This window comes from Ictalurus furcatus, chromosome 12, assembly GCF_023375685.1.
Source record: "Ictalurus furcatus strain D&B chromosome 12, Billie_1.0, whole genome shotgun sequence".
Classification (NCBI taxonomy): domain Eukaryota; kingdom Metazoa; phylum Chordata; class Actinopteri; order Siluriformes; family Ictaluridae; genus Ictalurus; species Ictalurus furcatus.
The window spans coordinates 17101512-17127942 of record NC_071266.1 but is presented as its reverse complement, the minus strand read 5'-3'; the positions used below and the strand labels follow the sequence as shown (position 1 = coordinate 17127942).

At 38.2% G+C, this 26431-nt stretch overlaps 1 protein-coding gene across 1 annotated transcript; it reads right to left on the bottom strand.

Moving 5' to 3' along the window:
- Positions 1–663: 663 nt before the first annotated feature.
- Positions 664–25347, bottom strand: tent5bb (terminal nucleotidyltransferase 5Bb). Its single transcript, XM_053638134.1, has 2 exons — positions 24909–25347; positions 664–15460 (listed from the first exon to the last, which is right to left on the bottom strand). The coding sequence occupies exons 1-2, from the start codon at positions 25065–25067 to the stop codon at positions 14447–14449; spliced, it is 1173 nt and encodes a 390-aa protein (XP_053494109.1). The 5' UTR covers positions 25068–25347; the 3' UTR covers positions 664–14446.
- Between the last annotated feature and the right edge of the window lie 1084 nt (positions 25348–26431).

Below are 26431 nucleotides of genomic sequence, written 5' to 3'. Positions count from 1 at the left end.
TCCATGCTGATCCAGGAAGGTGCCCTGATGGGACAGGGCTGCCTGCAGGGGTTTTAATGGTCCAGGGTCTAGGGCTGCCTGCAGGGGTTTTGATAGGTCCATGTTGGCCAGATTGTTCTGTTATCATGAACACAGAGATGAGGGGACCTAAATGCAGAACACACACAAGGATTGAAGGTAAACAGGATTTATTGAAGGAAGTTGAGGTGTGTGGGGAAAGGAGTGTGATAATGTGTAGTTGGGGTTCAAACTCAGTTCCACCGTGTGATAGTCACGTGCACAGCCAACTGAGAAAGTGAGGCAGGGCTAGGCATAGCCAGAAGTGAATAGCAGGAAGTGTGAGCAGTAGACCTGGTAAACGAGGAGACAAACACAATGAGCACAGGGAAATACGATGACTGACCACTAACATAGAAAGAAGCCACGAGTAGAGCCAGAACTTACTACACTGAAAGCTGGAACCATCTGGCAAGGAGTGTCTGCAGAACCGGGGTTTATATACATTGCTGATGAGGTGAGTAGATGAGAAGCAGGTGAGTCTAATGAAGCACACGCAAACAGAAACAACAGAGAGAGAAAAAACTGTAAACTGGGGAAAGGAAAAATAGGGAAACACACAGGGCTCAAGCCTGTACCATGACAGAAATTACTCCATAGTTTGGCACTTAGTAAAGTGAGACATGCACATCATAAGCTCAGGGCAAATATTCATTAATGTCCTCTACACTCTTCTGACCAAGTCCACCAAGTAGACACGTGTACACGGACACACACACACCTGGTTTATAATTCTAATATCAGGAGTGGATGCTCACATAGGTGTCTACCTTCATACTTCCAAGTAACAAGAGCATGCATACTTGGGGGCATATCATGATTGTAGTTTACTATAAAAATAAAGAAAGAAAGAAACAGATAAATAATCATTACTCAATAATGTCATCAATGTTGATGGGGCATTATTAACATCTCATCACAACATCCGTGCCTCAGCCAGTCAGCGTGCACCTTAAGGCTGGATGATGAACAGCACTGACTCACAACAAGCTGTTAGGATTTTGAAGGCATGCAGACTGTTAGCATGACAGGTTACTCATAAACCTGTCTGCTTTGTGATGCATATATCCAAATACCCATACAAACACTTGCATGCACACATACACACACATACACAGTCTGTCCTTTGTTTAGTGTTTGACATAGTTAGGACATTGGGACTTAGAGTCTGTGTTTTAGGGTTTTGTTGTTCTGCGTTCAATACGTTTCATTTTGTTATCACTCAGTTATTTCCTGAAGCCAACCTTTTTCAGAACTGTGTGAGGAGATACATTCATTCCTAACATTTCTGGCTTCCTATTTGAGCAGACCTATTTCACTTAAAATGTGACAAGATTAGGAAGTACTGTCTGCCGATCAGTAGCAAATTACTATGAAGGTTCTTCTCTCCCACTCTCTCTCTCTTCTTCCTACTCCTTTTCTCTGGACTGGATGGACGCCACACAAAGTAAATTCTGTCAGCCACATGGACTCAGTGACCCCACCCAGTCATTGTGCTATAAAAAGGCATGCCATTTTCCTCCAAAAGCCATGAAAATAAGAAATGCTGAAACTAGTCTGCATTGACTCTTGATTTGCTCCTGCTACTTATTTGCCTCTTTAAACATTATTCTTTTCCTACCTTTTACAACTATGATAAACTATAAGAATTTATCATTCCGTAACATTTTTATTCATTTCATTTATTCAGAAATAAGTTAAACATAAAGATGTTCTCCAACTCTGGAAATTCGCAATAGCAACTCTAATCTGAACGTTGGCCTTTAACAGAACTGGTTTATTACAAAATGGGAATTTCTTTTATAGTCAAACAATTTTTATATTCAGAATGTTATACATTAGATTTCTCACTACTTTAAATTTTCTTAACATCACATTATTGCCTTGTAAGCCATAATGAAGTCCTAAACACTTTTCATTCACTGTGTTACTAATTAAAATGTAAATATAGATTTTTCCCCTTTTTTGCTTGATAAGAATACAAATGTTAATACATGTAAGTCTGAAAAAAATGGTCTCATAAATGCTCTCCTGTTGTACACTCTCAGAAAAATAAGTTAATTCATTGCTTCTTTGTATAGATATGGGTTCTTACACTGCAAAAAAATGGTATCTTAGCAAGTGAAATTATTTATGTAGTATTAGAGGAAACCAAATATATGATTATTAAACCTTTTTCTAGACATTTCTACTAATTCTAAGCTTGAAATAGTTTTCTTCTATTGGAAGATAGTCTTGCTAATTTTAGGCATTTATTTCTGGAAAGAAACAAAATTACTTGTGAAATAGAATAAGAAAATGTAATGTTTCAATTGCTTACTGTAAGAGCATATAAAAACATACTGAATAATATTATATTTGTCTTAAATGCATCTCATAATAAGAAATAATATATTTTCACTTGCTAATATGTTTTGTTTTTGCAGTGCTTGAATGATTACCCCATAGATTATCCCTGTTTTTTCCTGTTTTGGGAAATTACTTTATTTGACCACCTGAATGACCAAGTTCATATAAATTCACTGGATATGCCTTTGGTTACAACAAATTGTCAGACAGTGGCACTGGATATAATACAGTTTTTATTACAGATTTGATTTATTGGCTAAAATAATAGACCAGAGGAAAATAATAGATTTTCATTATCATCTTCATTAACCCTTTTATCTTTGTCACAGTGGATCTGATTTTTAGTTTTGAAGTTCTTGAACAAATGGTCTATTTCAATGGAAGAGCACCGTAATCAGCAATTCACACTTAGCTGACTTAGCTTTATTCTTTTGTTTCATCACATGGCACACATCTCTTTTTCTTCTTCCTTTTTTTCTTCTTACAAAGTGCACAGAGAAATCATTTAGGATAGTATGCAGAGTGTGCACTTCAATAAGAGTGCACATGACATCCTAAACTGCAGCAAAATGACATCTTGCAAGTGGACATATCTTTAATATAGTCCAATTTATCTAGTATTTCAATTATAAGATCACAATAAACCAAACAAAAGATTATTAAACCTATTTTCAGATATTTATTTAACCAATTTCAGTCTTTACATTTTTGTATTCTGTTGGTAGATAGGCCTAATTTTGCTTCTTTTTAGAAATGATCTGCCACTATTATCTATTAGATCAAGCTTGAAATTAGTTTGTTTTTTTAATGAAATAGGTTTAATAATCGAATATTTGGTTTATTGTAATCATATAACAGGAAATACTACATATATTTGACTATATTTGAGATATTTTCACTTGTTTTCATGTAATGAATAAACAGATGGATGCAAGTGCAGTTTCAGCTTTTTATTAAAGAGAGGCAGGAAGATGAATCCAAATCGATGGGCAAAGAACGTGGTCCCAAAATAGACGAGGGTCTGTTTTGAGACCACGTTATTTGCCCATCGATTTGGATGTATTGGATGATTTGGATCACGTTGTTTGCCCATCGATTTGGATGATTACAGTGCAATGATTTGCCCAACTAGTATTGCAAGAAGCTGAAAACTACACATCATGAGGCAAATTTTCCTTCCTTAAATTCAGATTTGTATAGTCTCTTTTGCTGAGTCTTTCACAATGCAGGGTCACTGGGTTTGATGACCAAATACGTATAATCTCAAACACATCTTGTATAATCTCAAACACATCTTATCTTATTGCCACTTCTTAGCATGGAGTCCCATTACCAACAATGTACATTGATTTTCAACTAAAATCACTCCACACTTAGAAATCATTCACATAAACAACACAAAGGTAACAGTGTTGGAACCACCCATGGTCATGTGCATGCCGTTTATCTGGTGTAATATTAATATGGAATTAAAAGTTCAGTGTACAATGTACAAACGTTATACATATGTACAAACATTCACAAAATAGTGAATCGACAATGTACAGTGCAATGATTATTTAAAATGAATTCAGACATACGTATTCCTATCACTCATAATAATATATTCTCTCTGTCAAGCTGTACATGCACTCCTGGTGTTAGTGAATGCCGGTGCCAGATAATGACACAATTCTCCTGCTATGGCTCCTTTCCCCTTCCTGACCTGTCTGATCGATCCTGTTCCTTCTGCCTCTTCTGCACATATGACTCACTTTTCCTGCTTCAGTGGATAATCATATCTGGATACCACAGGGACTTGCATTTTATAAGAATGGCAGCTGTGATTATATTTATGACTCCTATTTATGAAATGTTTCCACTGAACATTGTGTATCCTTTTAGTACTTTTGGTCTTTTCTGTACACAAATGTATTTTAAAATCCGACTATCCAGTGTGACCCCCAAAAAAAGAACGTGTTACTTTTTTAGTGTGTTTCAACCCAGGGTTTCTTGCCTCTGTTGTCTTGGGGAGTTTTTCCTTGCCACTGTCACCCTTAGCTTGCTCATTTGGGATCTACAGTGGTGCTTGAAAGTTTGTGAATTATCTGTATTTCTGCATAAATATGATCTAAAACATCATCAGATTTTCACACAAGTCCTAAAAGTAGATAAAGAGAACCCAATTAAATAAATGAGACAAGAATATTACACTTGGACATTTATTTATTGAGGAAAATGATCCAATATTACATTGTGCAGCAATAACTGCAATTAAATGTTTCCAGTAACTGTTGATCAGTCCTGCACATCAGTTTGGAAGAATTTTAGCCCATTCCTCAGTACAGAACCACTTCAACTGTGGGATACATGAACTGCTTGCTCCAGGTCCTTCCTTTGGATTAAGGCCAGGACTTTGACTTTCCAAAAGGCCATTTCAAAACATTAACTTTATTCTTAGGGTCATTGTTTTGATGCATGATCCATTTTCTCTTGAGATTCAGTTCATGAACAGATGTCCTGACATTTTTCATTAGAATTCACTGGTATAATTCAGAATTAATTGTTCAATCAATGATGGCAAGCAGTCCTGGCCCAGGTGCAGCAAAATAGGCTCAAACCATGATACTACCACCACCATGTTTCACAGACAGGATAAGATTCTTATGCTGTACTGCAGTGTTTTCCTTTCTCCAAACATAACGCTTCTCATTTAAACCAAAAATTCTAATTTGGCCTCATCCGTCCACAAAACATTTTTCCAATAGTCTTCTGGCTTGTCCATGTGACTGTTAGCAAACTGCAGAGGGGCAGCAATGTTCTTTATGGAGAGCAGTGACTTTCTCCTTGCAGTGTTCTCCTAATGGTGGCCTCATTAACATTAACATTAGTCAATGTGAGAGAGGCCCTTAGTTGCTTAGAATTAACCCTGGCTCCTTTGTGACCTCGCATACTATTACACGTCTTCCTCCACTCCTGGGGAGGGTAACAATGGTCTTGAATTTCCTCCATTTGTACACTCTCTGTCTGACTTTTGATTGTTGGAGTCAAAACTCTTTAGAGATGGTTTTGTAACCATTTCCAGCCTGATGAGCATCAAGAACTCTTTTTCTGAAGTCCTCGGAAATCTCCTTTGTTTGTGCCATGATACACTTCCACAAACATGAGTTGTGAAGATAAGACTTTGAGAGATCCCTGTACTTTAAATAAAACAGGACACTCACTCACACCTGATTGTCATCCCTTTGATTGTAAACACCTGACCTAACTTCACCTTCAAATTAATCCTAGAGGTTCACATACTTTTGCCACTCACAGATACATAATATTGGGACATTTTCCTTAATAAATAAATGACCAAATATAATATGTTTGTCTCATTTGTTTAATTGTATTCTCTTTGTTTAGTTTTAGGACTTGTGTGAATATCTGATGATGTTTTAGGTCACATTTATGCAGAAATATAGAACATTTCAAACACAAACTTTCAAGCGCGACTGTATATCTAAATCCAAATTCCTGAAAAGCTGCTTTATGACAGTGTATATTGTTAAAAGCACTAGTCAAAGTGAATTGAATTAAATTGAATATTCTTTTTCTATACTGAATTTGCTCTTTAGCTCTTCTATAAATATGCTGCATTCACAGTATATATTAGGTAAGTTAAAACAGAAAAAGCTAAAAGTCTGTAGTACATTCATTGCATCCAGAATAAGAGCTGATGTCCAGCATGTGAGAGTCAGCCTGTGGGGACAGGACTTGGACCTGGAGTAGCCAAATAGAGGACTGCCAATGCACCAACTGTTCTTTATTGCACCCCAATAATCTATCCTTTATAGGAGTAAGAGGAAGGGAAATAGGCACAGTAGCATATGGAGAGGGCTCTAGGGGCGTAAAATGGCAGATTTGATTATGATTGCCTTGACTGAGATCCAAATACCTTTTTCCCCCAGAGAGGAACCAGAGCCTAGCATTCCTGCCATCGCTGAAATAAAATCTTAACTCTATCCTGTCTGTATACACAATATGGGTTTTACTCATTGACTTTCTGTTCTCAGGGCAGAAAATATCATGATCAGGTTAGTTAGGCGATCAGTCAAGTTCTGCTTTGAGAACATATTTCAATAACCAAAACTCCTATGTGTGCTGGAATAAGTGCAGTGTGTGAGGATCCGGGAGCCAGCATGCCCTGAGAAGGAGAACAAGTCAATGGACCAGCGAGCTCAGGGCAGCCACCCATTGCTAAACCAAACACTCTACCATCTGAGGAGCCTCTGTGCAGGCCCACTGCCATCAGTAACACACTCCACAAACTCACCTGTGCCCAGGAAGAGCACATATTTGACCATTTCAGAAGAGGTGAAGAAGAAGAAGGATGGGTTGAACCTGGATGAGGGAGTGAGGAGCAGGAAAGTGATTATGTGTATCTGTAATGGGAACCGTTAAACGCAGTGGAGACCCTTTGGCAGCAGTTTGTTACATAAGAAATATTGCAAACATATCAGTGAAACTATATGACTAAAGCGAAATCAATGAAGAGAGGAAACAGGAAGCCAACTGGTAAGGTTTAAGGACTTCCCCTCACGCTAGCGCTGTAGCAGAGAGCGCACTCTGAATCTTGAAGCGCGTGCTTTCGGGTTTCAGTGACATTGACTTTCTTTACTTTTGACATGTGCATTTGTTATGATTTCTGTCCTGTCTCTGCCTCTGAATTGTCATTGGTTGTTCCCTTATGTGTCATCATTTGTCTCAACTGTTTTGTGTGCACCCTTTATTACGTTTGGTATTTAAACCCCTTGTGTGTTTAAATACCAAATGTTCAGGACAAAGTATTGCATGAGTTTTCCCAAATACCAAGCCAATATTCTTTGTTTCTGTGCCATAGTTTTGATCCTGTTATCGTCCTCATTATTTGATTCTAGTTTTGCCTCGTTTATGCCCATGTGCAGATCGCCTGACCTATTGCATGTTCTTGACCATGCTATTGTCTCACGTTTTGGATTTGTCTGCCTGTCTCTACTCTAATAAAGCCCTTATCTGCACTTGCATCCGTTCTCAACCTCTATTAAGTGACACACAGGTGTAATGCCTTCACTATGGAAGCAGCTCTTTAGAAATGAGTATCATTCAATCAGACCTTGTGACTTAATATCCATTTTCCCTTTTGTGATCCTCCTAGGCATCAATTGTCTCCAAACACAAATGACAGTATTTAGAGTAAGATGTCCTGCACCCAGTGACAGCTGATATTAGCTGGGAGGGCTAAATTCTAACATTGAAACTATAAGGTCTCATCTGTGGCATAATATGGATATTGGAGCAAAGTAGTATACACAGACACACCTACACATTAAGGCATGTGTAATTTAATTATAAACAAATTGTTTCTGGTCCCTAATGCCCTACCGTGTTAATGCTGTTTCCTCCAAATATCAAATATAGGAAGTGTTTCACCTGTAATCACCTAACATGAATGTCTCTGATAGGCTGGATCATCCTACTGCAGTGGGCTTGTTAGAATTAGCCTGACCGAGTCTCCTTCATTCTTCTTCATCATTCTGTGTATTTTTTCTTATGACCATTGGTGGTGACGTTGTTCTTGGTTCTATAAAAGTCTTTTGTGGATTACAAAAATGAAACCCTATACTGATGTCGTTTTATCTTTAAAAGAAAGGGGGATTAGCCCTGCTAGCTCATTTATACCAGCACACAGTTATCTTTTTTTCTTCTCACCTCTTACACATTCCGTAACCACATATACACTATATGTGTTATCTGCTTGGCACTTTATTGAAGCTAGTTGGAGTTACAGATTTCATAGAATGTATTTTTATACTTTCAAGGCATGCTTTTATTGGAGAATGCTATGAAACTCTGTGGCACCTTATAGCTTTGAGCTAGCCTTCCCTGTTTAGCATTGTTAGCCTTATTAGCTATCACTCACTGTTCACTAGGTCCTTTATGAAACTGCACTGTGTAGTTTTTCCTCTCTACCCAAAAACATATCTAAGAGCTCTAACTTGCTTGAGATGCAAGGGTTATCTAACTGAAGCAGTGTGCTTGAATGTGGTACCCCAGTGCAGAGAGGTAGTCACCATAGAGACTTCATTACAGACTGGGAAGCAATTTGGTGCCACAGGGACACGTGGGCATGTGGTCTTATGGCCTAAGATCACATCGAACAGCTGTAATTGACGGCAGTCCATCTGGCCCTCATGTTCTTCCTACCAGGCCTGAGACATCACCATATGTTGGAACATGTTGTTTTGTGCAGACGTTGTCAGTTACAGCAACCATTAGGGCAGTAAACGGTCAAGCACATTTCTCCATTTTGAATGGAATCTCCTCAGGTGGACCCATCTGCTCCGTTAAGGTAGTGTGCATGCCAATAGGTGTGGTGTCTGCACCGAGAACTGTTATTCCAGACCTGTGAATGGTTTGGCAAAGGCAATGCCAAGTCAACATGTTGTTGATTGTGTGTTGATAGCCAGACAGCTGGACAGGATGCACTAGCCCTTAACTGACCTCACACTTTTCCTTCTCTACTCAGCTCAAAAGAACTGGCAATAACTTGGTTTTCACTACTGCTTTTGCTGGTGATCAGAAAACCCTGGTGGCTTCTTCTCGAAGAAGATCTCTAGCAGCTATTGCAGGACACCACTGCACCATGGATGCCATCTCTCTGGGGCTCATAAACTTATTACAGACTTTCTGAAAGGGATGAGGTGTCTATCTACCATATTTCCCTAACTGCTTAGCATGATGTGCTGAAGTTCCTTAAGAACTGCATCTCCTGGCTGTAAGCTTGCCTTGCATGTGTTGGTGGACTCTGCGGTGACCTTGTGGTTGAACCCAGCAGTCCTGCCCAAAGTCCTATCACCCAATTCAGTTTGAATTTGCAGTGTTAAATGAGGACAAATCTGAAGGACATTCATTGCTGTGCCCCAAAATTGCCATATTGCGCTATTTAAACTGGATGGTGGCCATCCAATCCTCAGACCATCTGTTCTGTCATGGCAGAAATACATGAGTGGTTCCCTTTACACCTAATCTGATGGGCTTTACAACCAATCCCTTTAAAACAAGAAAGTATCCAGGTGATTTTCACCAGCCCTGGATGTTTTATACAGAGTTCATAGAACCACAGCTAAATAAGTAACGAGCATTTTAAAACATTAAAAAGGGATCTTTATATTCAGAAATAGAGGAAGTGACAGAGTGATAGAGATTCAGAAGAGAGTGAACATTTTAGCAGAGAATGACATTTATTATTAAAAAAAGAGGAACACAGAAAACATCCTCATTTTGTCACCATTTATGCAATGCTTAAGGTTATGCAATGATAATATATACATAGTGCTTCTGCTTATGTAGAAAGTACATACATCTTCTGGTTAACAATTCATACAGCAAAAGGGAGAGTTTGAAAGTAATATGCTCACACCAAGGCATGTACACTTTTGTAATGGCTCTCTTTAGCATAAGCAATTAAGTGCCAGATTTCCTGAACCTTTAACTAAGTGGTTTATATATCCACACATAGGGTGTGATTCTAGAATCACTAGTATGCATAGTATAATTCTCAATTAAAATACAGCAGTGACAAAATCTACACATTTCACAACATCTAAATTTGTTTGTTGCTCACTTAGCCCAAACTGATTCAGGGTGTGAGTGCTCCACTCTCTCTCTGTATTCTTGATGTGGGGTTGGTAGCAGGAGGTATTATATTGGGTAAACCTAATGCAGAGAACCTCCAGGAGACATTACTAGAGCCTGAAGACAGGTCTGACTCAGCATATCCTGACCCTAAAGATTTATAATCGCATAATGCCCTTGTATGACATTTCAGCTTCACAAGGTTATAAAATACTGAAATATAAAATATTTAGTGATTCTGCAAAGGTAGTGATTATATGGGTTTTATTTACAATACAGTATTCATATACTGCCTATTCACATCCAAAATGCACTGTGATCAAAATACAGTTACTGCCTCATGGGTTTGCTGAAATGCTGAAAAATTCTGGTGGCTGCTCTAAAGAGACATATAGTCTGATTCATATGCCAGGAGAATCTGCTAGTAATGGATATCATTATATCCATAACAATAGCATGTGCTGGACCAATCATATCTTCACAGATGTAAACCAAGTACAACTAAACGGATATGTCCAGTACTGAATACTGGTTGGGAAAAGAATGCAATGGGCCTATGGAAATAAGTAAACATAAAGACAGAAATATATAGTTCAGAAATATCTAGAGTGAACAAGCATTAATATTAATAATGACTTTTAATATCAATAACTAACAGTACATCTCAAGTACATCTAAGCAAGGTTGGGCCGTCATATGATCCCAGATTGGGTTCAAGGGAACTACAAAGCTTATGACATTGTTATGCACATGCTCCATGCAAAAATGCTACAGTTGTTAACATTGTGATTCAAAGAGCCCCGTTAAACAAGAATGTATCAGAATCACATTGTATTATCCATGTAAAGTGTATCTGTTTATAAATAAAAAATTATTTGACACTGTCTAACTACTGGAACAAAGCTAAGCGAGCAGTGTGTCTACAAAGTGCAGCCCCAAAAAAATAAAAAGATTAGGATTGTAAAAATCCCCTTCCTATTGTGTGCAACAGTTAAGAGGGATCATTGCTGGCATTGTTACACAGATCCCCGACCTCTCTCTCTCTCTCTCTCTCTCTCTCTCTCTCAACTCTCAGGGTTGGGAGGGTTACTTTAAAAATGTATTCCATTACAGTTACAAATGACTTCATAAAAAAAAAAAATTCAGTAATGTAATCCAAGTATCACAATATGAAAGTAATGTAATCTGATCCATCCATCCATCCATTTTCTACCGCTTACTCCTTTTCAGGGTCACGGGGAGCCTGGAGCCTATCCCAGGGAGCATCGGGCACAAGGCAGGGTACACCTTGGACAGGGTGCCAGTCCATCGCAGGGCACAATCACACACACACTCATTCATACACTACGGACACTTTGGACATGCCAATCAGCCTACCCTGCATGTCTTTGGACTGGGGGAGGAAACCGGAGTACCCAGAGGAAACCCCCGCAGCACGGGGAGAACATGCGAACTCCGCACACACATGGCAACAGCGGGACTCGAACCCTGTTCCACCATGGTTCCACCAGAGCCACCATGTGCCCTTATATATATAGGCTGTGAATACTTATGTACATGTGCTTTTTTGCTTTTTATTTTTAATAAATTTGCAAAGATTTCAAACAAACTTCTTTCATGTTGTCATTATGGGGTATTGTTTGTAGAATTTTGAGGAAAATAATGAATTTAATCCATTTTGGAATAAGGCTGTAACATAACAAATTGTGGAAAAAGTGAAGCGCTGTGAATACTTTCTGGATGCACTGTATGTGTGTGTGTGTGTGTGTGTGTGTGTGTGTGTGTGTGTGTGTGTGTGTGTGTGTGTGTGTGTGTGTGTGTGTGTTCTCCTACCTAATCAGTTCAATAGCATCTGGTTTTATGAATAAGCTTCCCATTTCATGACATTTTCAATACAAAAAGCGCTTCAGTTCATATTTTGGGAATGTTTCTGAATTCAGTACTGGAATTCCCTCTGGCAATTTTGTCTTCTTTGGTTGTCTGATTTTCAATGCATTTATTAACATAAATGTTTCTAACCTTTGTAAAACATCTTAGAGTGGGATGAGATAAGGGTAGTGAAATGGTCAAAAAGTGATGTGCTTGCAAACAAGCATATAAACTATTCAAAAAGACATCAGGATTTTGTTAATCAACAAAACAATATTAACAATATTAAAAGGATTGACTTAGTGTAATTAGTTGAACCTGCTAATTCTGTAGACGTTTATGTTTATAATATACTGTGTATATTTACTTCCATTCATAACCACTAGCAAACTTGAAGATGCTTGCAAACTTGAGAGCAAGAAATGAGTAAGTGCAGTCTTGTTACACTACCAGATAAATTTTGGACATATTTTATTGAATGTTAGTTTCATTGTATTAAAGAAAATGTAATAAATGCTTATAAATTATATACTCCCTCATAAAGCTAGTCGAGAACATGTCAAGAGCGTGCAAAGTGTCACCAGGAATAGTTTATTCATTGTCCTACTTGCAGTGTACATCTGGGAAGCATAACTGGAGTAGTTATTCTTAGCCAAGAGAAAAGGTAAGGCTTTCCACACAAGCAAACATGAATTTAAATGGACTTTGTTTGCAGAGCAGTACACACAGTGGCACATACTAGACCTCTGTCCAAGCAATATGACTCGTATGACAAAAATGCTAAGAAATGAAATTACAAGCCTCTGTGCTGGGAGTCAAGGGCAATAGAAATGACTCATCAGAAGCATAAAGTTTGTGTGTATGTATGAATTAATGTTTTACTAAGCGGGAATCCAAAGACCAAAATCATTCTTCAGTGGGATGTTTTTTCCCTTTTTCTCGGTACTGAGCAGACGTGTGTGTGGAAACAGTTCTACTCACCAGCCCAGATGGCTTTCCATTTGGTTTCCACTATAGCATGCATCTCAAGAGGGTGCTCTTTTTCCTTATTGTAGACTAGTCACTGTTTACTTTCTGAACCTATTTTCCCATATGAAAAAAGCTATCATTTGTAATGGAATAGCAAGTGCTATTTAGTACATTTTTTTGGTTTAGTATTTTGGTTCCGTGCTGCATACGCATATCTGTCTTAACCATGACACAAATGACAGGCCTCTCAAATGAACACAAGTGGGAAATCTGTGAGAAATATGCCTGTTTTAATCAGTTTTCCATGGCAAGCTGTGCTATTTCTATCAGTTGTTTTGGCTGTCGATGTTAATTACAATTCCAGTGAGAGTAGATGTTTCCACATCACTCATTGACACAATATTCTTCGAAGCAGTATATTGTGCACCAGATGCCTTGAAACGTGCATTTAGAACAAAAAGCCAACAATAGACCCAAGAAGTAAACATAATATTGCTCATATATATCTCCAAATATTAAGTGTTGTTTAATTTAATTTACTTAATTATCATCTCATATTCATATTTTGATCTCAAACCCAAATGTCTTCAGTGTACAGTGAAAATAATACAATTGGCTTTGCTGTTCCAATACTTTCAGAGGGGAGTGTATATGAACCAATTCCACCGCTGCTCATCAGAAAGACAGAGATGAAGAAAAAGAAGGGGAAAGATGGATGGATTGAGATAATTATTAAAGAAAAGGTCACCTAAATGCACATATAGAAAATATCTACAACAATAAAAATACACTAAAAACGGTAAACATTTCAATTCTGTTTTTATTTGATTTAATAAGAAAATGCCCTGATGCTGAAAAATACAAATACAATTTACAATATCCCAAAGGATGAAACTGATGCATACTTTCATGTTTTGTAGTCAGTTTCAGGCACTTTGAATCACAGATATAACAATTCAATACAGGGAGCTTAAAAAATAAAATCTTTGGTTGTCACAAGCTCAAATAAGAAGGAAGTTTGAAAACCACAGTCAGACCTGAACATTAGCCTTCTGCACACTCTTTTAAAATCTTGTCAGATTTCTTTTCTTCTGCTGAATGGTTGGGAGGTTGTTGGGTTTTTTTTTAAAGTTATAAACATTTATTATATATACATACACAAAAAACTATATACATGTCTTGTATATCCACAAAATGAATTACATCTGAAAAAGCAAGGTAGCGAACTGCTTCAAAATTTTCTTCCTCTCACTTTCCTCATTGTTTTTACACATATGTTTTCATAAAATCTCAACTTGTACAGTTAACAACAACACAGAATGGCTCAAACAAGTTTTACAGTTACAGCAGTGTTCAGTATTTTGGTGGAGGTGGGTGACAGTACACAAAACATTAGTTAAAAGAAAAGATATAATCACAATTATTTTTTGCTTTTTTTCTTCTTCTTCTCATCAACAAAGAATGATGTGTATGGAAAGGGATATACTCTTACAAACTGCTAAGAAATGGAATGCATTTTGAAGCCATCTTTTTCATCATCTCGCCATCTGCCTGTTCTTGTGACTCAGCTGCAGGGTAGCCATGTCCGATAAATATTTGCAGGAGAGTGCACATGAGCCACGTAGTAATTGCTAAAGTTCCCGTCATGAACATACGGTGCCGGTTGGTAGTAGCAGGTAACGTTAGAGAGAGCGGGGATGGCATTTTGTTCGGTGAGCGTGCGCAGCGCCAGTGCCGAGATGAGTGCCAGGGTCTGTCGCCGCTCATGACCCATTAGGCATACGGTGCTTTCATCTACAACATTCCGTAAAGTCACCAGGCACTTGTAGCGTTTGTGTTCCATGCCAGTAAAGTGGTTCTGAAGGTATGCCTCAAGTTTTCGTCGTTGCTCACCCACATCTGGGAAGTCAATGAAGAAGCGCGAGCACATGTAGCGTTGTAGCGTTTTCATGTGCTCCTCTGACGCTGGCCGGAATCCACGCACCAGCAGGTGGCAGTATTTCAGCAAACCACCGCCACGGATCTCCTCAGGACTGTGTGTAGCAATAGTCTTGGACCGCAGGTGTTCCAGAGCTTCCTCAAAGTCACCGTACATGCTCTCGCCAAGCACAGTTGGGTGAAAGCTCTCAGACATGGGTGCCTCAGAGCACCGGTCAAACAGCAGCAGCGAGTCAAGACCGATTTGAAACGAGTCAACGCTGAACTCAAACTGGCGCCGAAGTTTGTCAACAAACTTTAACTCTACATTCTTGCCTGTATTGTTGGAAAGAGAGATGAGGCTCCAGCAATCTGTGTCAGTGCGCACTTTAACCAGCTTCTGCACATATGCCTCTTTGAGGGCAAGGGCGCTGAGGCGCTCGTGGTTCACTCCAGCTGGCAGGAAGTCCAGCAGGCTGGCCAGAACCACTTCCTTTACCACATCAAACGTCCTGTCATCACTCAAACTTAGGCCAAAGATCAGATCCAGGTCCTTGTAGCCTAAGCCTGTGTCCTTGTAAAGGACGTAGCTTGCAGCAGAACCATTAAGCTTCACATCACGGACTGCCACACCTCGATCCCCCAGTCTGGCCCTTACCACCTACAGAAAACAAGACAAAAGGAACAGAAACAGAAAGAGATGCAGAAAGAAACATGTATACTTCTAGATGTAAATGTGATTTCATCAGGACAACTAATATATAAATACATACACTGTGTAAATATACAAATACTGAGGGCAACCCATTTGTTTTCATGCGTTTGTCAGCCTGACTTTACCCCATCCATGGTGGATCATCACAGCACAGCAGTTACAGGGCATGTCATCACATAGTGATCACACAAGCTTGTTTTTATGCTCAGTGTGCATTTTGCCGATTTCAGAAAACTAGTGATTTCTAGCTAGAAACAATCCAAAATACAATATTGGGACTATATTGTGCAATCCATGTCCATAATTATCTCAGGGCATAAGCTATACTTTGGTCCTACTGCTCTCTTGCTCTTGGTCATAATTCTAAATTCTACTTGCCACTGAGCATACGAGGTTTATTTTTATAAATCTAAATGGTCAGCAGACATTTGCATGTTTACCCATGGCAATGTGTTTTAACTCATAACAAGGGTTTTATTACTGGAGTTGGTAAGCCCATGTAGCTAGCTTACAAAGAGCTCTTTAGCTTCTTTGTATTTTGCCTTTAAGTTAGCAGTGAAGCATAGACTGACATGTCCTCGTTCTGCAATGTCCCGAGAAATATCTTGGTAGATTCTTGGCCTAGTTTACCATCACATAACAATGACAGTAACTTCAGAAACAACAAGAACATAACATCAAATGATGTGATCAAATGTTTCAGATTAGAATGTTGGTTGGCAATGTACAGTAAATGCAGCCTGTGTTTTCCATGCATGAATACTTTCTTTGTAATACTAAGACAATAAAAATATGAACAGTGTTAAATGTATTATGTATAAGTAAGTATATCCATAATGCACAGTGAAGATCTTACCACTGAATTCTTCCACAGTCTAGATAATTAGTCAGAGTGGTGGAAAACTGAGTCATTCACCAGTCTTCCATGTTACACGTAGACAGTTGGGGCAGCAAAATATTCACTTTCTCTTCCACACACTGTTCTCACAGACAAACATACCTCCCTGATTTGACACATATGAGAGCCATATAACTTTTCATGTGAAGCGATTCAGTTCTCTAAAAGCATGCAGATTATCCTCAGGGTATGACAAGTCACAGCTTGTCTTGGTTTAAAAGCCCCGGCAGCTTTTTCCTCTCTTGTGCTTTTTCTCTTAGTCTCTGTGTGAAATCTACAAGCACACATTTCACCCTGGTTCAAGTTAGAGTAGCAGATTTACTTAATTACAGTACTTAATACAGTTTTCACACATTTATAATTGAGTTATTCTTCCAATTTGTTTACTACATTTCACTAGACAAATCTAAACTTTTTACTCACTACATGTCATAACATATACTCTATCATATCTGTAATATTTTGGAAAATCATCATCTAATAAATCTAATCTCTAATGGATATGACAACACCAGTTGGGTGAATGATATGATATTTGTACATTTCTACTTTTAATGTGTGATTGGCTGTTTGTCAATTGTGACACACATAAAATCATTCAAGAATTCTGCCTTGAATCGAAAAGACATTTAATCCATGTTATCTATATTTTGCATAATGAAATGACTATATTACAGTTATTATGCCGAGTAAAATATTAGAGAATAAATGCTTTTGTTACTAAGCTTTAGTCAGCCCAGCATAACCAAGATGGCGCCAGTGTGTTTGTCGACAGGCCGTCATTCTGTGTTTGCGCCGTTTATTTAGCTGTTTTTGTCTGTTACTGTGTTTTTATGTGCCTGTCAGCACATAAAGTTACATCTTTAATTACATATGATCGTCAATTTCTTCTTAACATTCGTACCTTGGCTGTAGATTACTGCCGTGAGGGTTACGATGAACGAGAACGCAGATCTTCTAATCCTCCATTCCTATCTCGGCTTCCATTGGATATTTGTTGAGTTCCACACTGTAAAACCGGATAGCTCATTTAACTCAAAAAATTTGAGGAAACTAATTACCTCAAAATTTTTAAGTTGATAAATCAATTTCTTTAAGCCAAATACACTTAAATATAACAAAAATTTAACTCAAACTTGTTATATTTAAGTGTATTTGGCTTAAAGAAATTGATTTATCAACTTAAAAATTTTGAGGTAATTAGTTTCCTCAAATTTTTTGAGTTGAATGACCTTATCCGGTTTTACAGTGCAGGCTGTTCTTTGCACAGAAGGAGACAGGCGAGAAGACACGGTAAGTGAAGCGGCACCTTGGTGCAATTAAGGAGAGCTCTTCGCAATCATTCTGAGCCACTGAAATCTATCTCTGCTACCTCTCTCACCTACATCTCTAAGGATGGATTATTCTTCTGTTTTAATACATCTGAATGAACACCTTCGTGCCTCGTACCCGTCTGGCCATAGCATCTGGCTATGGCATGCAGATTTGTACCAGATCGAGTTTTTCTCAAATCAAGCTCACAAACCGAGGTAAACTTCGGCAACCTATATATACAAAAAGAGTTTCAAATCGTGCTCCTTCACAGAGGATGAGTTGCGGCACGGCGGCATCACTGACATCACTGATCATCTACGGAACTAACCAACGTAAAGATGGCCTTGTTGAATGTAAGATCGATTTCAAATAAGACTTTTTTAATTAATGACTTCGCCTCATGGGTTACTATATAGCATATTAGTTATTTCTTATCGCATTAGAAGCAAACGTTATTTAATCGGTTAAATATTTTATCTTTTGCAAAAGCCTTTTTATACAAATTTCAAGACAATTACAACTCCATGCCCAAGAACTTTAATTAGATAATCCACTTCACACCATCTTTAACAGCAAAATAACATTTTATAAATCACACTTTCAGTATACACATAGGTGAACTTAGCTATTCAATCTTTCAATGATGCTGAGAACTTCTTTTGAGAGTTTTGAAAAAGCACCAAAAGAAATGAAAATGAATGGTAATGTTCTTGGTATTCTAACAACATTGATATTGGTGACTATTATGTTCATAAATGTGTTCTTTTTATACAGAAATATTATTTTGTAACTTTAGTACAGATTTAGATGGATTTCTATTTAGCTTATGTTTCTGTGAAGTTTATGTAATGTACAGTACACATAAAAACAGACGAGTGTACATTTTTGCCTCAGCTGGTATGAATTTAAACAATATTTAAAATAGATGTTCATACGTGACTAAAAGACACTTTATAAAAGCTGTATAATATTTATTCAGCAAATTTTGAACGTCACCCCAAATAAATAATTTGTATAATAACAAAGAACAATTAAATTGTTTTGCGCTCAGCCAAACTAACCACATGATTATGCTAAGCTGCAAACTCAAAGTTTAAAGTTCAGAATGAGCTATTTGTCATTCCTTCTCACCACAGTGTTATGAGTGAGGAACAAAATGTGGTTCCTTCAGGACACTGTGCAACATTCACACAGGAGATCAAACAAAAACAATGGACAGCAAATAAATGAGAACAGACTGCAAGTAGATGAAATCAAACTGCACTATTCTACCACAAACTACGCTTGTATCACCACGAAAAAGAGCGTCCTATGCCGCATACCCTCGAACATACCCCTCTCACCAACCAGAGATGCCCACTACTATACATCTACTCAAAGGCATAGTGGAGGGAGACAATTACCCAGTATGCACTGTGTGCATATTGTTAAACTATTAATTCATTATGTGAGGTTATGGTATTTTTGTTGTTTAACCTTTAGTTGTTTTGAACGCCAATGTTTTCTCATGATAATTTTTAAATTAGGCTGTGTAAAAACTTGATGATTAACTTGCCATGGCAATCACAAAGAAATAATTATTGTCATGGGTATCATTACACAGAAAAATCACTTAGGCATATCTGTAAGGTTAAACTGTTCAACTCTGAGTAGAACATTTTCATAATTATCTAAGCATTCCAGCGTATAGCCATGGCCAGATGATTAGGTTGTTTTGCAATGGTGAGATTTAAACTGGACTGGAGAGACATCAAAAAGTGAGATTAAAAAAATATACCCATATTTCATGTTATCTGTCATTTTCTCCAGTTGAGAGTGTAAAAGGACTTTTGACTGAACTGTAGCCATGCTAGGTAACACTGAGCTTGCTACCTTGCAACTTCCAAATAGTCAAATGCATTTAAATTTCTTTATATGCATAATACAATATCAGATTAGTGACAATGTCAGACTTTCTTGAAACTTTCTTGAAACTTTCCATATGATTTATTTTTCAATATAAAAATTTATCTAAGCTATACCTAATCCCGGTCCTAAAAAAGAACTCAATATCTACTGTACTTCATGTAGACAAGCTCTAAATGTCTTCTGATGATTCTGTAGGCCTTTTATATCCTATATCATATATCCTAGATCATGCTGGCTGAGTTCGCCTGCTAGAACAAAGAGTCTGTGTCCCACACTTTCTTCATCTTTGAGGTGTAAGTGCCAGAGTATATTTATCTATTTATTTATTTATTTTATTTTATTTATTTATTTTATGGGTTGGTTAGGTGTACACGGAAGAGGTGGGTCTTTAGCTGTTTTTTGAAGATGGTGACTACTTATGAGATACAAATTTTACAATATATACTTTGCATGGTTTGTAAAGTATATATTTTTCCAGCGTTCACCATTTGTTAACTGAAGATATTTGGTGAACCTGAAACAAGTACCACTCTTTCCCAACTCTGCACACTATGTCAAGCAGTCTTGCTCTCAATATGTGGCAGCTCCAAGGCATCCTTATTGCAGTACTGTTCTCCCTGTATTTCCAAATCGACCACCGCATAAAGTTTTAGATCAACATTTTCGCTCTACCTAGACTCCATAAAAGGTAAACAACTCTAGCCGTCTATCAGCATGTTTCAGAAAGATGATATCACTTGAATGACACACCACTGGGGGATAAGGATGCAATGGCACGGCCTCAGCCAGCTTAGCAACATCGCCACTTTGAAGAAGGCGACTTCCAGGTTCAGATCTCTCTACTCTTGAAGCCCTCATTCAACCGGACCCTCTTGACTTATCTCAACTACCTCCCACATTCATTCCAACCACATTTCTCTATTCATCCCTCCCTTGTTCACTCCAATGTCACAACTGGGAACTCCACCTCCTCTTTCAACTTGCACTATGAGCTACTGCCATTCGCTCTTACAGATCCCACATAAGAAAGAAGTCAAGCATACATATCACACTACAGCTACTCTCAATTGTAAAAGTCACACCAGCAGACAATGTGTTAGTGATCCCAGGCACAACTAAAATTTTATCATTGCTACCCATTTACCCCTAGTAAGCTAGCTTAATTGTTCAGACAGTGCCAGGCCGAGGAGAATGCCCCCCTCCCCCCATTTCTTCCACATCAAAGGCAGTTTGTCCTTGCCTCTGTCACCTCAGTCTTGCTCACAAGGGGTTAAGGCACTGTCTACTCTAGGACCTCTCTGGGACAACTGTTACAGAAGCACTATAAAGTCTCACTTCTACTTCCTGTGGCCAAGTCTACTCTACTTCCTCCTCAACATCATTTCATGAGCCCCTTTTGCTACCCAGATGGTGTCACTGAACACACATCTCTTGTAGAAATCAGGTTGTGTTACTCCTTCAACTACAGAACTGCCTCTCTCACACTCTTGAGTCAGGCAATCCTCCAATCTATGGGCTTATGGAAGCCAGACCTTATCAGCCTTGCTGTCCTTGTGGGGTTTATATGGACAGACAGAGTCATTCTAATACACTGATAATTGATTTAACTTTCACAGTCAAAAAAGACTACACTTCACTACCATACTAACTTGAGTATCCATTTTCATCCTTACAATTTAAAATTCCACCTGGCTTCAATTAATCTCAAGAGGGTCTTTTGGGATTTGATCCCTTCATGCCATCTCCAAGACTTTCAGATCACACTTCCAGATATCTACTTCAAAATGGCCTCATCTCATGAGTCATCTCATGACAAGAGTCATTAAAGGGGGGCCTGGCTATCTAGCATTCAGGCCCAGTTTCCATCAACCATACCATTGATATGCAAAGTAAGGAACATGTTTGTATGAAAAACACATAATCTTGACAATGTACCTGTATGTGGTCCCTGGGATGAGGAGGAGGAGAAGGACAATATTATATCAGAAGCATGAACCAATCACACTAGAAGCATGAGGTCCTAGTAGCCTATTGGCAAATATTAGCCAGCCAATGTACAGTATGATCTAGGGCTGTGACAACTAATCAACAAGTTCATCAAATTTGAGAATAAAAATAGTTTGAAACAAATCTGATCTATTAGCTGGTCTATGCTATGAAGTACAAAATATGTTACTTCATTTAGACTAAAAACACATGGACTATGGTGGAGAATGTTATAAAATCTGTACAAACAAAGTTATATGGAAATGGGAAAAGCTGACCTCACATGGCTTGGAAGCACAGCAGTGATGAAGGAAAACACAAGGCAAAGTCTGTTAGTAGCAGTACTGGGCCGTTTATAAATAATACACTGTTGAATTTTTACACAATATATATTTTAATATACATTATGTGAAGTCATCAAGACGCCATCCTGCTGTTAAAGGTGCTGGGAGTTCATCCAAAAAAGAGTTGATTCCACAATTTAAAAGTAAGAGACAATCCAAAAGCTTTGGAGCCAATTCCACATACTGAAAATGATTAGCCTCAGTGAAACACAGGTCACACGGTAACAACAAGGATAGGAAAATCTGACAATGTTGACCTTGGTGGGACATTAAGCTAGTCCCAACAAATTAAGGTTTTTACAAAACCTGAAGCTTGTATTACAAAAACTGAAAGATCCAAAAGGTTTCCTTTTACTAAGTTTACTGAGGTTTAACTTCAGATTAGGTTTAGCTTTAGGCATAGCATTAATCAGCTGCATTGATAATTTTATGAACGGAAGGTCTTCAGAAGAGTAGTAAGACAAATGTGTGTGCACTGTAATGAAAAGTTCCTGTAGAGGAAAGACTGTAAAGGAATTTGTGTGTGTGTGTGTGTTCATGTTAGGACAAGTGATGGAAAGAGTACAAAACACACTGATGAGTAAAAGTACTACTACTTTACTAATCTGAAAATTTTCTATTGTCTATTCTGATCTTTTTTTTCTTAATTCAAAATGCCGGTGGGATTCCTACAGCCTGGAGCACCATTTTAGATATATTTAACACAACAGGCCATTGCTACCGAACATCAAAGTGACATTGTAAGTTTAAATAGCTAGCTCACTCAGCTAGCTAATGGCTTACCTGTACATGTTTCCGCAGGTTGGATGTTGAGCTGTGAAATGCTGAAATCTCCACGGAAATTGGCTCGCATAATTTGCAGATCATTAACGTTAGTTTTCTTAAGCATTTAACACTGAAGATATCTGATACATTGGGCCAGGGATGCTCATTTGTATCCCCTGTCGCAGACATTCTGCTGCTGAGTATTTGACGTCCGAAATGTAGACGTTCAGCAGGAAAGTGCTTTATTTTGATTGGGTCTTGAAAATTGACATGCAGTCTTTTAACTGGCCTACAGTCTTCTGTAGATAAATGCATTATTATCACTCTGTAACAGGGCTGAAGAATAAATGTAGTAAAGTTGTATAATTTACTTTTGGGAAACTCAACTATACGTAAAAGTACTGTGATTTAGTCCTACTCAGAAAATTACAATTACAGTGAACCTGTAACAAGGGTACATGTAATTTCCATCCCTGGTTAGGACACAGTGCATCTGAAGGGGAGGAGTACCTCTTGCTAGTCTGTATAAAAAAATGTCCCCATTCTTCACCAGTTATAAAATGTTTGTAAAATGTGTAAAGTGGTCTAATTGCAGGCATTAGACTTGGATTTAAAAAAGGGCCTATAAAACTCAATCCAAGTTAAAATTATCAGTAATGACTGTTGGCAAAATTGACTTCTGTGTACTAGAACTCTCAAATTAAGCCACTGAAAGCAGAGTACCTTGGAAATTACCACCTTTCATTCATAATGGAACTGGTCCATGTTCCATGTGCAGGTTTCCATAAACTTAAGAGAAAGGAAGGAAAAGCCTCACTGAGAATATCCAATAATGCTTCATGCAGATGCTAGTACATAAAACATGCCTTGTTTGTACAGACAGGGATATTTTTCAAACCTTTTAACTCTATTGAGTAAATAGCCCATAGGCCTCTATATATTTTTTTCTTCGTTTAATGTGTTAATCATGGAAATTAGGCTTTCTTGTATTTGAGATGTCAAAAAGAAAAAGATCCATGTGAATAAGAATGTTTGTTCCGTTTATAAACTATGCCTCATGAGGCCTTTGTAGTACATTGAAATATTTAAAGAAAGATTTGCTCTGGATCTCAGCGTGTTACTTCACTCAGAAGAAAAAGACCTAAATCATTTTGATATTCAACTTGTCAGTTCAAAATATTTGGGAAGGGGAAACCTATATGTAAAAATATAACTATACCTAAACTTTGCTTCACTGGGGAAATGAGGAAGGGCACTACTAGGTTACTTGAGTATTTAAACATCCCAAGTGGAAGTTTCAGCTCTGAAGAAAGCTTGGGTCTCTTGCATAAACATGTCCTTTTTATAAGAGAGAATGCAAACAGTAGCTTCTGGAGCTGCGCCCTGGGAATCACAGGTGGTAAATCTATTAAGGAAGAAAGTGATTGTGCTGAAACGTGCCCAAGAACAATAAAGCCTAATCCTGTAAAAGGCAAGATTTCTCTGATTTATTGTATATTATTTTGATATAAAGGAATCAGATGCCCTTTTATTTTATTTATTTTTTTTATTTTTTTACAATTTTAATGCAATCTGAAAGATCAATGTGAAAACATGAAACATCTCGGTTGTCAAAATTCCACTGTGGAATTTAAAATGAATCATTTTGCTTAATGCACTTTGTGTTCTACATGTGAAAATAAGGCTTTTCAACATCAAATGAAATGGGTTTGTATCCCCATATACTTGTTTTGCTTAAATTGTGGTAGTTTTTGATCCTCACAAAAATAGCAGCAATAAAACACACACACACACACACACACACACACACACACACACACAAATTACTGCTATGCCTGCACCTAAATCTAACCCTAACCTTAACCTCAGGAACCAAAAGTCTCATTTAGTTGTATTTTTTAAGCTGCATGGTTTTTTTCTGTTTTATTTGTTTAATAAATTTTATTTGTTAAATAAAGCAGACTCATTTGTAAGGACCAGCACAAGCTCATAATTGTCAGATTAAATGTATACATTTGTTAAATATTGAGTGTAGGACAATCTCCAGCTTCATGAGTGGTAAGAGTGCAACTGTGTACTGTGCAGTAGATACTTCAGAAGTTTGAAGTGTGGAAAATAAAGTGTAGTGTAAACGTATGCAGTGCGTGCGTGCGTGTGCGTGCGTGTGTGTGCGTGCTACCTGCACGATCTGGCGTGGGGAAATGGAGAGGGTTGGGAAATTGCCGCGGCCGTGGATGGGAACACTTTCCCCGAGGATGGAGTCCAAACGCTGCACCTGCTCCCACGACAAGACGCAGAAGCGCCGACTCTGCTCCTGTGTGTCCTCGCGCGACGTCATGACGAAGTTTATCCCGGGATTAAAAAACAACAACAACAACAATACAGAGCTACGAGTCTCTATCGTTAGTGTACGATTCCCTATTGCCTGAGCGCGTCTACTAAATGAGCTGACAATCTGCTATCATAGTTCAATCAGACACAGAGCCTAGGTAGCGGTTTGTTTTTTTGCACTCGTCCTCTCTGAGACGTTTACTCCAGTGAACGTCTGTCGATTTAGCGCACAGGCGGATTGAAGCGAGGAGGGATGAGTCTGCGCAGCCCAATGGGTTAGACCGCAGGTTTATGAATAATTACACACCTAGTCGTCGTGGCCACGCCCACGTTGCTTACGCCACAGAGAGAGCTGGAGCGATTGGTTCCTGTGGCAATTTACTACGTGTGTGGGCACGCGCGTTGTGCGTGTGTGTGTGTTGGGGACCAAATGACATTTGGCTGGTCCATTTGGCTTTTTAACTTGTGTGATCCGAAAGTCTAGGAAAAGTCTAGGAAAAGGGGTCAAATTAAAGACCTTCTTGAGATTATTCACAGACTTTTAAATTGTAAGGATGAAAGTGGAGACTGGAGTTAGTGTGGTAGTGAAGACATGGCTTTAATCTTTTTTGACAGTGAAAGTTCAGTCACTTATCAGTGTATTAGAATGACTCTGTCTGTCCATTCAAACCCCGAAAGAACAAGTTGGAAGAACACAACTGTATAGAATGTCTCTGTAAGAAAGGGTGATTAAATCTGGAATGGGATGTCCAACAAATACATATGGGTGAGATGGCAGGTGTCCATGTAGTTTTGGCCATATAGTCTAATGATAATTATAATCTCATGTATAAGCTATAGGTAGAACAGACTTTCAAGAGAACCCTTACAGAAAGGATTTTAATTTAAAACATGCAGGTAAAATGACATTTTTACACATTTTTTTTCATGTGATATAAAAAACAAACAAATAAATATGTGAAAATGCATGTGGGGAAAAAACACCACAAACCACTTCCATGCAAATGTCAGCAAAACATTTTTTTTCCTGTAAGGGAGGTACGGGAGAAGCTTTTCAAACAAAGAGAGAGAGGAACCTGGCACTGATAGACTGATATGTGAGGAGGCATTCTTTTGAGATGATGATAAGAGACCGAATATGTATGGGGTGAAGTATCACTCCCTGTTCCCCTGACAACTGTAGCTGTCCTGGTCATGTATTGTTACATGACCTGCATCACAATGCTAATAGCAATCCAGGCCTAAGGGATAAAAGGTACTTCTTATTGACTCTTACTGAGCATGAGCAATGTCAAATTCTTTATCAAGGGGTTGCAGTTTCACAGAGTAAAGTCAAAAGGAGAGTCTTTGGAGGAAAAAAGAACATAAATA

Bases quoted from the DNA above. Each gene is read 5' to 3' on its own strand.
- tent5bb (XM_053638134.1), bottom strand. From the start codon at position 25,067: ATGACGTCGCGCGAGGACACACAGGAGCAGAGTCGGCGCTTCTGCGTC. The intron at 15,461-24,908 runs GTAGCACGCACA...TGTTTTCTGTAG, and splicing joins CCCCACGCCAGATCGTGCAG to GTGGTAAGGGCCAGACTGGG.